Genomic DNA, 13,403 nt, shown 5'->3' on the forward strand with positions numbered 1-13,403 from the left:
TTCTATTTTACTCTTCCTTTTTAGATATTTAGATATACCTTAATATACTAGCATAGTTCCACCTTAGAATTGGAATATAATATATAAGATATACCTTACTGAATTTTCATGAAGCGGATGAGTCTTAAGCTCTCCATGGATGGGATGTCAATCCATCACAAATTACTTACACAGCTAAGGGTGGTACCCAGTTACAGCTGAGTGGACTGGAACGATGTGGATGAAGTGTCTTGTCCAAGGATACAGACAGGGAGGGTGACCGAGACATGTACTCAGGTCTGTGTATTGGTAGATCTACATATCAGTAGCCAACTGCTATCCCGCTGAGCTACCGTTTTTGTGAATGGCTTGTACATACAAATATGTAATAATAATACTTAATAAAACAGTGTTATACAGTAACACATATGATTTCATCACAAATAACTTATCCGTTTCATACCAGACAGTTGCCAATCTGTTTCACATGTGTGTAAAACTCTCATACTCCAAAAGCTGAAATTGACATCATTGTCATGTGACTACTGCTGATTAAAAGAAAACAAACAAGCACCCCCCCCCCCCCCCCCCAAAAAAAAAATGCATGCATGTGTAAAATAGTTAATGAATTTAAAACTAAATAAATAATTCTCCAAGTAAAGCAAAAGTTAGGGTCACCCAGTACATTTACTGGGCTCTGGGAAAGACCAGCGCACAATGATGATGTCATCACAGGAAAGACATAGAAGCGAAGAGAAATTCTTGTGAAAACTTTTTTTTTTTTGCTTTTTTTTTTTTTTGCTTTTTACGATATGTTGGGGTCACAAAATTTATTTAATTACTTTAATAACTTATTTCATGTGCTGAGAGGCCATTAGCCCATACCACCATTTAGAAATATGACTCATTCATTTAGATTTTTTTTATTATTTATTTCTCACATTTCAATTCCAATATTGAATATTTTTGAAAAATAAAAGATCATTGCTCTTTGAAAGGATGTACAGTGCATCTGGAAAAGTATTCACAACATTTCACTTTTTCCAAAATTCATGTTACAGCTTTATTCCAAACGGAGTGGCTATACGCCCAACCGTTGGTTCAATAAAGTAAATACGCGAGCATATACGCCCAACCACAACTGACCAATGAGCGCGCTTGTAAGTTCACTTCCGGTTTCAACGTGCGGGGGGCTGGGGAAGGCAGATATTTTCTCTGAGGCTGTGGGAGGGTTTGCAGCCCGCAGAGGGGCTGTGATCTAAAGCTGTTCTATTTGGCTCATCACACCCAGGAAATTGTGTCAAACTAACACCATCTTACAGGCAACAAGCAGCATTTTGTTCATAAAACTCTTTCATCGTTGTTAACAGGTGTTGGGAAAGTGTAGTGACACGGACCCACAACAGGGGGCGCAAATGAACGGTCAATAGATGAGCCAAAATATAACAATTTAATGTTGTGAATGTGCACAACGAACATACAGACAATCACAGAATATCATAACAGTCAATACACAGAGGTGACGTGTGGGCAGGCTCGGGATAGAAGACGTCTGTCCTGAGAAGAGCCGGAACCACACGATTTCCGCCGCCCCAGAACCTGGTGAATACTGGAGCCGCCAAGTCCCGAATTCCCAGGTGATCACCGTCCCCGACTGTCGGATCTGGTACTGCTGGCGAAGAACAAAGACAGTCAAGTGTGGGTGTGTGTACACCCAGTAACAACAATGGTGGGAATGCCACCTCCACCTCTCACTCAACACGTTGCAGTGGTCTCAGAGGAAAAGGAGCGCCGTCATGCACAGCCTCCACCAAAACGACCGGTTCTCCTGCAAACACTCACAATCACAGATTTATAAATCTCAAAAAAAGGCTGAGAGTAGTACCTCCTATGAAGTGTGATATCTCAGCAACGAGGTGGAGATGACGTCTGGTCTTTATGGAGTGAGATGATGTTGAGTAGATGGGTGACAGCTGTCAAGAGGTAATGAGCGACAGCTGTCACCCCCGGCTGTGTCCATGGCGGCAGCGCCCTCTCGTGCCTGAAGCCCGCACTTCAGGCAGGGCGCCCTCTGGTGGTGGGCCAGCAGTACCTCCTCTTCTGGCGGCCCACACAACAACAGGGTTCCGTTCAAAATGCAGTTTGCTTTCATCCATTGCGGTGTTTTTTTTTCCCAGTAATTAAAGACGGCACCGTTAAATGTGTCAAACATACGCCGCTTTTCGCGCCGCAGTACAAGTTCTGTCAATAAAGTAACGGTCCTTTTTATTTTTTTCAAAAACTATATGGATTTCATTCATATGTTTTACGTCAGACATGCTTGAACCCCCCGTGCGCATGCATGAGTTTTTCCACGCCTGTCGGTGACGTCATTCGCCTGTGAGCACGCCTTGGGAAGGAGTGGCCCCGCCCCCTCGTCGGATTTTCATTGTCTGGAAATGGCGGAATGAAAAGGACTTTTTTTCCATCAGAATTTTTTCAGAAGCTGTTAGAGACTGGCACCTGGAAACCATTCAAAAAAATTTATCTGGCTTTCGGTGAAAATTTTACGGGCTTCACAGAGAATAAGGTCTGTTAGTACAGCTTTAAGGACCCCTTTAAGGACAATCGGCGTGCCACGCTCCGAGCTGTGATGACGCGGCAAAATCCACAGGAACATTTCTAAACGGATCGCTCTGTGGATACGAGACCGTCGTGTGCTCTTTCTCTGGTTATCACAAGAGCTGGACATCAGCCATTTTCCGGCAGATTTTAATTTTAACAAGAGATTTTGTCATGGAAAACCGCGCGGAGGCTTAGCGCGTCACGACCGATTCACTTTGGAAGTGAGACAAAGGAACACCTCCGTTTCGGCATATCAGAGGACAAGTTTGGACATGTCTATCTCGGCTATCAATGCTTACCAGTCCAGTAAGTATCAGTGAAATTGTGGAGAGCTGGACATGTCCAAACTTGTCCTCTGACACGCCGAAACGGAGGTGTTCCTTTGTCTCGCCTCCAAAGCGAATCGGTCATGACGCGGGAAGCCTCCGCGCGGCTTTCCATGACAAAATCTCTTGTTAAAAGTGAAATCTGCCGGAAAATGGCTGATGTCCAGCTCTTGTGATAACCAGAGAAAGAGCACATGACGGTCTTTTATCCACAGAGCCATCCGTTTAGAAATGGTCCGGTGGCTTGTGCCGCGTCGTCGCAGCTCGGAGCATGGCGCGCCAAGCGTCCTTAAAGGGGTCCTTAAAGCTGTAGTAACAGACCTTATTCTCTGTGAAGCCCGTAAAATTTTCACCGAAAGCCAGATAAATTTTTCGAATGGTTTCCAGGTGCCATGCTAGTCTCTAACAGCTTCTGAAAAAATTCTGATGGAAAAAAAGTCCTTTTCATTCCACCATTTCCAGACAATGAAAATCCGATGAGGGGGCGGGACCACTCCTTCCCAAGGCGTGCTCACAGGCGAATGATGTCACCGACAGGCGTGGAAAAACTCACGCATGCACACGAGGGTTCAAGCTTGTCTGACATAAAAATATATGAATGAAATCCATATAGATTTTGAAAAAAAATAAAAAGGACCGTTACTTTATTGACAGACCTCGTAGAGCCTTAAAAAAGTGGTGTAAAAAGCGTAGTTTAGATGCACAAAACATGTCAAATACACGATCACAATTGGGCGAATAAGGTAAGACATTATGTTTATCTGCCCAACGGTTGGGCGAATAGCCTTTGCCTATTCCAAAATGGAGTGAATTCAATTTTTCCCTCAAAATTCTACTCACAACACCCCATAATGGCAACATGAAAAAGTTTTTTTTTTTTTATTTATTGAAAAAGAAAAAAAAAACGAAGAAATTACATGTATATAGGTATTCACACCCTTTCCTCAATATTTTGTTGATGCACCTTTGGCAGCAGTTACAGCCTCAAGTCTTCTTGAATATGATGCCACATGCTTGGTGCACCTATCTTTGGGCAGTTTTGCCCATTCCTTTTTGTAGCACCTCTCAAGCTCCATCAGGTTGGATGGGGAGCATCTGTGTACAGCCATTTTCAGATCTCCCCAGAGATGTTCAATTGCATTCTGAGATTCCAGGCCCACACAGAGTTGTCCTGAAGCCACTCCTTTGATATCTTGACTGTGTGCTTACAGTCATTGTCCTGCTGAAAGATGAACCATTGCTTCAGTCTGAGGTCAAAAGTGTTCTGGAGTAGGTTTTCATCCAGGATGGCTCTGTACATTGCTGCATTCATCTTACCCCCAATCCTGAGTAGTCTCTCAGTTCCTGCTGCTGAAAAACATCCCCACAACATGATGTTGCCACCACCATGCTTCACTGTAGGGATGCTACCTGGTTTCCTCCAAACATGACACCTGGCATTCACATCAAACAGTTCAATGTTTGTCTCATCAGACCAAAGAATTTTGTTTCTCGTGGTCTGAGAGTCCTTCAGATGCCTTTTGGCAAACTCCAAACTCCATAAACTCCAGACAGGTTGCCAAGTGCTGCCTAAGGAGTGACTTCCGTCTGGCCACGCTACCATACATGACTGATTGGTAGATTGCTGCAGAGATGGTTGTCCTTTTGGAAGGTTCTACTCGCTCCACAGAGGACTGGAGCTCTGACAGAGTGACCATTGGGTTCTTGGTCACCTTCTTGACTAAGGTCCCTCTTCCTGATTGCTCAGTTTAGATGGGCGGCCAGCTCTAGGAAGAGTCCTGCTGGATTCAAACTTCTTCCATTTACTGATGACGGAGGTCACTCTGCTCATTGGGACGTTCAGAGCAGCACAAATTTCTGTACCCTTCCCCACATTTGTGCCTCAAGACAATTTTGTCTTGGAGGTCTAGAGATAATTCCTTTGACTTCATGCTTTGTATGTGCTCTAACATGTGCTGTCTAATGTGGGGCCTTGTATGTAGACAGGTATGTGCCTTTTCAAATCATGTCCAATCAACTGATTTTATCCCAGGTGTCCAATCAACTGATTTTACACCAGGTGGACTCTGTTTAAGTTGTAGAAACATCTCAAGGATGATCAGTGGAAACAGGATGCACCTGAGCTTCATGGTAAGGGTCTGTGAATAACTTTATGTACATGTGATTTCTCAGTGGTTTTTTTTTTTAGGTTTTTTTTTTTTAAATGCACAAATAAAAACAAACAAACAAAAAACTTTTCACATTGTCCATTATGGGGTATTGTGTGTAGAATTTGAGGCAAATAAAGAATTTCATCCATTTTGCAATGAAGCTGTAACATAACAAAATGTGGAAAAAGTGAAACACTGTGAATACTTTCCAGTTGCACTGTACTTGCATTTTTATGCTATATTATCATATCTATGGCATAAAATAGTCTGAAAATGACATTGATGATAATATAGTGATATTATCATTTATGTAAATATTTTCTGAGACAATATATCATCCAGCAGAATTTGTTATCATGACTTCATTCTAAGTGGGAAAAAATAAGATTTTCTTAAACACTGCAAAATGATTTGTTTTGCCCATATCTACTGAAGTAAATGACTTTGTAGTATACATCTGTAATTGGGCCTTTAATATATTTTCCATGAGAATGCCTTTAATTCCTAAACACGTTGAAGTAACTTCAGAGTTATCACATATCACATAAAGTTGTGTATGAGTCCCTGCTGGCTGGTAAATAAGGCATGTGTTCCCTGCCTGCAGCAGACTTCAGTGGGCTGTCACTCAGTTGTTGTGGGTTTGAAATGGACTCTGTGAAGTCGAACAGTCTGTAGCTCAGCAAGCACAGTTGGTTTCATGTGTACAGATGGCATGCTGTGTGACATTCAACACACTCTTAGGGAGACACAATTAGGGGGTGCTGACGCCTAATCGAGACAGAGGCGTCAGGGGGTCAGAGGTCACATCACTGTGTGGTGTTGTGATGAATGCTGGCGAGTGTGGTGCTGACAGGTCGTGGTGTGATTGGGTGGACAGGAAGAGACAGACAGAAGGGGGCGCATCCAAGCAACACACACTCTGTAGTCCCATAAACTCTGCAGGCACTTTAATGAATGTCATTTCTGCCTGACAGCATTTTAATGAAGATGTTTTTGATGCACAAGGTAATTTATTTTACTAATGTTGTCACGCGAGGGTTATTGTTATTGAATTTTAATACATTTTCTTACCTGTCAGGCAAATAAAATAAATCCAAGCACACCTTGAGGGATGTTGGCAGGACACACTCACACTCATTTACTCCAAACCATTTATCTTTCTGTTTGTCTCAGCTTACACATACCCGTGCGCGCGCCTGCACACACACACACACACACACACACACACACACACACACACACACACACACACACACACACACACACACAGTCACAAACAGTAGCCCTTGGCATATGATGCATCACCCGTAAAACACAACAAAACTATTTGTCTTACACACAGATCTCCAATGTACTTGAGAGCAGATGTTTGTTTGTATATTTGTTTATTTATAGGGCTGTGAGAAAATATGGCCTAGCATTTTCTCACTGCCAAAAGGGATGTGTTTCCAGCGCTTGTTTGTCTGGAAAATAACATAATATCTGGAAAACCTGTCAACAGATTTCAATAGAGTTTTGTTGAATTATTTCCATGTGCACAGAACAATTATGGTGCAGATCCAAGAAGCTTCATTAAAATGAAATAAATTTGAACATTAAAGCATTTATTTTATCCTTTTCCCCTTGTTTTCTCTCATGACAAGTTTGATGATGGAACCTGAATATATATGTATATATATATATATATATATATATTATATATACTTAAACAAATGAAGTGTGGGAGTTGTCATTTGGTGGAGAGGTGAAGGGAACCTTCTTGAGCATGCATGAATGTCTTCTCATCTTCAGAACATGTCAGACCTGAGCACCAAACCAGAGAGTGTAGACATGTAATGTGCCTCCGTCAGATTTTAACATGATGGAAAGACTTGAGGCGGGGACGTTAGACGGATGATTTGGGCATGCTCATTCAGGCTTTCCTGGTCAAACACATCACTCCTGTAATTTGTCAGACTTCCTACTCTACTGTTATGGCTGTCTCTGATTTTTGGCTGTTCAAAATTACACAAAGAGCTACTCAATTTGTCACGATGGCCCAAATGAACACCATTCCAAAAGAGGACTTCCCAAAATGCTTATATCAATAGCAGAACCACTGGTAGGAGTGTGTGAGAGACAGTAGGGAGTCTGACGAATCACAGGAATGTGGTGTCTGGCCAGGAAAGTCAGAATCAACTGAGCAGAATGAAGACATCCAGACGCAGGTGCTTCTCCTCTGCTGTCAGCTGTTTTGGCACAAATTTCACTGACACTCTCCTCATGCCAAAATGCTCTGTCAAAATGGAATCTGTGCTAATCCCCACATCCTCTGCAAGTTCTTGTATGATGACATGATAGCCATCCATGACCAAAATCCATATTCTGTCAATCACTTAGTGATTTTGGCTTGTGGATGGCCTCAAGTCATTCTGTCATGGATATCGATTTGGTGCTCATGTCTGACATGCGCTGTGGGATAGAAAAAATCCACGCATGTGCCACAAGGTTCCCTACATCAAATGACACCTCCCATGCTGCATTTGATTTCATGGAATAGCATAAGGTTGGAAACCTTTTGCATGCACCTTGTGTTATATATACAGTATGTATACCTTATCATGTCTGTTTATGTATCACACTCTGCATCATGTCCCTCGTATCTGTATGAGCCCTCGTCTGAAGGTATTTATCACATATACCAACAAAAATAAAGAAGAAGAACCATATAATGTTCTTATGTCTCTCTATAAAGTGTCCTTTTCATTGATGCCTCACAACTTCAGTATGAGAATCAAGTTGTAGAATGCTGTGGAGGCTAAAACTCTCTCGCCTTGATCAGACATCTCTTGGTTGAATGAAATTATCTGGATCCTGTATCAGCCCTCGTCCTTTGGACTCTGGCTGATACAGAAACATCAGAGCATGATACAGGGCATGACACATAAACAGACATGTAATTAGATATTTATCACATATTACAACAAAAATAAAGAACAAGAACCATATAATTTTCATCAATCCCATTTGTCAAGTTCCACCGGAGAAAGAATAAGGAACCCTCTCTTCTCCTTCTTGGGTCCACTCAGCCACTCAGTCACTCGATTCAACACTGTGAAAGTAGAAGATGTGGTGGAGTTGATTTTACACTGCAGTAGTGTTCATTTGAAACTACTGTATTTGAATTGTGGCAAGCAGACAAGTCTCTTTATTTGGTAAATGAAGCATCTATTCCTTGCTAGCACCTTGCAGCTACTTCCCTGCCAGATAATCAGCTACATAGAACACTGTGGCAGTATTAAATCTGCCCTATTATAGTGCTGAGTTGATTTAACACAATTGAGTGGAACCATTTGTACTTATTTTACCCTGCAAAATTTATTTTGTGATAAATCTATCCAGCTATCCATCCATCCATTCATCCATTTTCTTCCGCTTCATCCGTGGTCGGGTCGCGGGGGCAGCAGCTCAAGCAAAGCCACGCAGACCTCCCGATCCACACACACCTCTCCCAGCTCCTCCGGGGGAACCCAGAGGCATTCCCAAGCCAGCTGAGAGATATAGTCCCTCCAGCATGTCCTGGGTCTTCTCCGGGGCCTCCTCCTGATGGGACGTGCCTGGAACACCTCTCCAGCGAGACGTCCAGGGGGCACCCGGAAAAGATGCCCGAGCCACCTCAGCTGGCTCCTTTCATTGTGGAGGAGCAGCGGCTTGACTCCGAGCTCCTCCCAAGTGACCGAGCGCCTCACCATCCCTCTAAGGGAGCACCCAGCCACCCTGTAGAGGAAACTCATCTCGGCCGCTTGTACTCGCGATCTTGTTCTTTCGGTCATTAGCCAAATCTCATGAGCATAGGTGAGGGTCAGAACATAGATTGATCGGTAAATCGAGAGCTTTGCCCCCCTGCTCAGCTCTCTCTTCACCACTATGGACACCGCATCACTACAGACGCTGCACCGATCCATCTGTCAATCTTACGCTCCATCCGTCCCTCACTCGTGAACAAGACCCTAAGATACTTAAACTCCTCCACTTGAGGCAAGGACACTCCACCGACCTGAAGAGGGCAAGGCACCTTTTTCCGGTCGAGAACCATGGCCTCGGATTTTGGAGGTGCTGATTTTCATCCCAGATGCTTCACACTTGGCTGCAAACTGCCCCAGTGCACACTGAAGGTCCTGATTTGACGAAGCCAACAGAAACATCGAGATGAGATTCTGTGGTTCCCAAACTGGACCCCCTCTACACCCTGGCTGCGCCTAGAAATTCTGTCCATAAAGGTAATGAACAGAAGCGGTGACAAAGGGCAGCCCTGGCTTAGGCCAATGTGCACTGGAAACAGGTTTGACTTACTACCATCAATGCGAACCAAGCTCCTGCTGCGGTCGTACAGGGACCGGATAGCCCTTAGCAAAGGAGGAGGCCATCTGGACATGCCGGGCCAGCAGATGTGGACATGATGGGAGCACAGTGCTTCATTCATATCATTTCATGACTGTACGTCTATGACCATGGGTCATATACAGAGGAACAGAAGGTTCATGCTTGTATTGTAATATATTATAAATTGCGGTGTTGTTTTATGGTGTGTGGTTTTTATTTTTTTTCCCACAGCAGTGACATCTGCAGACAAAGGGGGGCATGTCCCAGCGACTGGCACCTGTTGAGATATCTGTGCTCGCAAGTCACAGCTGCAGAACACCTGTAGTGGCTAGTAGAATATGACATTGCATAACTTCACCGTGAAGCGCGGACATCAGCATGCTGTCCTCATGTAGAAATAAATTAAAATATATCACTTCAGCTGACCACCTTGTCAGTGCAGCGCAATGCTGGTGAATACCGTGTCATGCAGAAAATCACTGTTTGGCGTGTGTCACTGAGGGATTTCCCCACATTGTGATAATTAAAACACATATCACATTTGCAACGCGGTCACTGCTGCTAGACACGTCAATGCTGGAGCTGACTCTTCATGAGACGGGAGCCCGGCTGATGTCTTCATGAGAGGGCGCATCAGGTAATTCATGTAAAACATAAAAGGGAGAACAGTAATCCACGTCATTTCATGACTTCCTGGTATATGACTATGTGGCTTCTAAGTCTGCTCTTTGTAACAAAAATTAAATATTATAAATTGTGGTGTTTATTTTTTTATATATATATTTTGCTCCACTGATGTGTGCACGACTTCCCATGTGCTCGCACTATGTTCGTGCGCACGAACACAAGCATGCATGATACGGCAGCGGTATTGTGCATGCCTGTCCGACCGTGTGTCCTTCCCGACAGCAGGTGTAATGTGTCACGGTTCCCCATTTCATTTTTGGTTCATGGATTTTCTTCCGGTTTCTGTGTCTTTCGCAAAACATTGTGTTATGTGTGAAGGGACCCTTAAGAATGTTACATTTAAAAACTACATCACTAAAGTCCTGTGTTTCGGCCTGGAGACAGGAGTGGAAGTCACTCGTGGGCTCAGAGAATTCACATCAGGCAATTCCAAGGGGGAGAACCGATTCACAGTTCATGGTTTCAATGTTAAATTTAAATGGCCACAAAATCTGTAATCTGGATCAGATCTGGATCAAACTTTGTCAGTCGATGAAGGATACCATCCTACATAATGCTGTCAAATATGAAAAAAAAAAAATATTTTTAATAGAGTTCTGAATTTTTGAAAATGTGTTAAATGTTTAAAGTAGGGATTTTCCAATTTTTCTAAATTTTTTCTGACTTTGCCCTTTGATCTTTGACCTTGAAAATTGAATCATTGCAGGATATTGCCTATCAGGATATGAATCTTCACGAAATATTTCATAACCATATGTGAAAAATTATGGGCTGCAGGCTGTTCACAAACAGACAGACAAACAAGCAAGCAAACAAACAAACAAAAAGGTCCACGTATGGTCTGTCTTGTTTTGGAGAAAGTGAGTGGTTTGAGTTCTGAGTATTTTATAAAGAATTATTTATGGCAAACAGCGACGAAGAAGATAAATCTACAATATGAGTGCACAGACGTTCCATTTTAAATAAGCTCTGAGAATTTACCTCACTGTTCACAACAAAAATAAAAGCTGCAAAAGTTTGTCAATGCTGGAGGTGGCACGATATATCGACAGCACAGATTGTCAGCACGTCTGTTGCGCACAGCAGTCACTTCCATGTTTTGGTACTCAAGGGGACGACGAAGAGTAAAAAAGGTCTCCAATTAGTCTCTGATCCTGTGAAAATCTTTTCCATTTGACTAAGAATGGTCTGCCACTTGGCCTTTCCAGCTGCTTCTCCCCAGTTTGTGCGATGAAAGGGATGATAGTGAGATTATCAGGCAATGACAGCTGCCTGCTGCAGATGATACCAGAATGTCAATGAGCAGAGCTGTGATGGTGGGAGATTGCAAGAGGTGGAAAAAGAGAGAAACCACTGTGACTTTAGGAGCCTGTGGCATACACTGAAAGAATTTTCATTTAATGAAATATCTTTTCTTTATCCAGCTTGGTGACACTGGCACCTACACATGTATTGCGTCTACTCCCAGTGGAGAGGCATCATGGAAAGCCTACTTGGAGGTTCAAGGTAAGTGTTATTGGATGGATTTGTAGGATTTTTGCTTTAGGAGCTGTTTTCTGAGAACAGGTGTTGTTATTATTACTAGTGCTATAACAGATCACAGTTGATCTGTGGGCTGTATGGTTCAGAAACCATGGATTAATTAGTCTATGTAAGTAGATTTTGTGTTGTAATGACTTGTTTTTAAAGTGATAACTGCATTAATTTCGATGATAAAATCACACTGAGATGAGGAGCTGTTGATGTGAATGCACATTGTTCCGTCTCAAACACAACCTATTAAAAACAGCCTCACGCTCCATTACAGTGCTTGGTGTACGCTCATTAAGTGTCTGTTGTTAATGTAGTAATGGTGAAATGTGTGAATGGAAGAAATACAGCTGCACATTTATGCAGCCTCTTAAAACTTGGTTCAAACAGCTCTGGTACAGAAAACAGGCTCTGCATACGTCTGGATCCAAAGATAAAGGATTTGATGATGCAGTGTCCATCATCTCTTCACTGTACGGTCAAGACTCACTGAACTGACTGTCACACTCAAAGTGTATACACAGTCGAGCTGGCAGAAAGTCCACAGCTCCAGAAAATAATGAGAACTATATTCCCAACTTTTTCCAAGTAAAACTTTTTCCAAATAATGTTATAATTATAATTGTTATAATTGTTCTCCTTCCCACCAGACAATTCTTTTTTTTTTCTTTTTTTTTACTTTTCATGATTTGGAGCAAAGCAATTTTTATTGACTAGTTACTGTTCATATTGCAGTTTAATATAACAGTGAAATATTTTTATGTTGAAATATTATGTAAAACATTGAGGGATAGGCTCCAGCCCCCCCCATGACCCTTAATTGGACGCCTTGTTTTCCTTTATGACTGCAGGCAAAACTTTCTTCTTTGACCATTAAGTTCTTTTTATAAATGTAAAACAAAGAAGTATTTGTATTTTTTTAAACTTTTTTTAAAATTAATTTATTGTATTTTACTTTGGCTGATCTGAAATGATCCAATCCATGGTTTAAAAAAACGATCGGATCCGTGGTTTAAAAACCAATTTAAACTGTGGCTTTTGTAATCTGTGACACCCTTAATTATTACATTTTGAAAGTAGGTCTAAAAGAAGATGTCAGAGTCTGGAGTTGTTTGATGTGAATTTGTTGACTTTGGGTATTGACAATGTAATGAACAACATTCTCACATTTCTCCTTCTGTTCTGCATTTAGAGTTTGGAGTCCCGGTACAGCCAAACAGACCCACTGACCCAAACCTGATCCCCAGCGCTCCTTCAAAACCTGAGGTCACTGATGTTACCCGAACGTCTGTCACCCTTTCCTGGAAACCCAACCTGAATGCTGGAGCCACACCCACCTCCTATGTGATAGAGGCCTTTAGGTAAAGCAGATCATCACTGCAGGGCTTTGTTTAAATATTTTTTAATCTGAAAATTCAAGTTTGGTGCCACGTGTTGCAGCATCTACCACCACACTATGGAACCACTTTAGGTCCAGGCAGACAAGCAGTCCATCCCCATCCAAATCATCCCATGAGGAAAATGCCATTTGGCCAAAATGTTGCAGGTAGCATTCCCCAGAGGTGGGACAAACAAAGTCAGCTTGCAAACAATTGGTGGTCACTGTGACTTAGAATTGAATTGGGACTTGATTGAGACTTGACTTGAGACTTGCAGATTCATGACTTGAGAGTGACTTGCTGGTGACTTGCTGGTGGTCCCACCTCTGGCATTCCCTCACAATGCGAGTTTTACTCCTCACCTGAGTCTTTCAAAGTAAGCATTC

At 42.5% G+C, this 13,403-nt stretch overlaps 1 protein-coding gene across 1 annotated transcript in view; it reads left to right on the forward strand.

Annotated features, from left to right (window-relative positions):
• robo1 (roundabout, axon guidance receptor, homolog 1 (Drosophila)) overlaps window positions 1-13,403 on the forward strand; it is a 516,486-nt gene that overhangs the window by 410,351 nt on the left and 92,732 nt on the right. The window contains 2 exon segments of the mRNA XM_034168365.1: window positions 11,533-11,614; window positions 12,831-12,999. Of these exon segments, the coding sequence (XP_034024256.1) occupies window positions 11,533-11,614; window positions 12,831-12,999 (251 nt within the window).

The sequence above is a fragment of the Thalassophryne amazonica genome, chromosome 4, assembly GCF_902500255.1.
Source record: "Thalassophryne amazonica chromosome 4, fThaAma1.1, whole genome shotgun sequence".
In the NCBI taxonomy this organism is placed as follows: Eukaryota; Metazoa; Chordata; class Actinopteri; order Batrachoidiformes; family Batrachoididae; genus Thalassophryne; species Thalassophryne amazonica.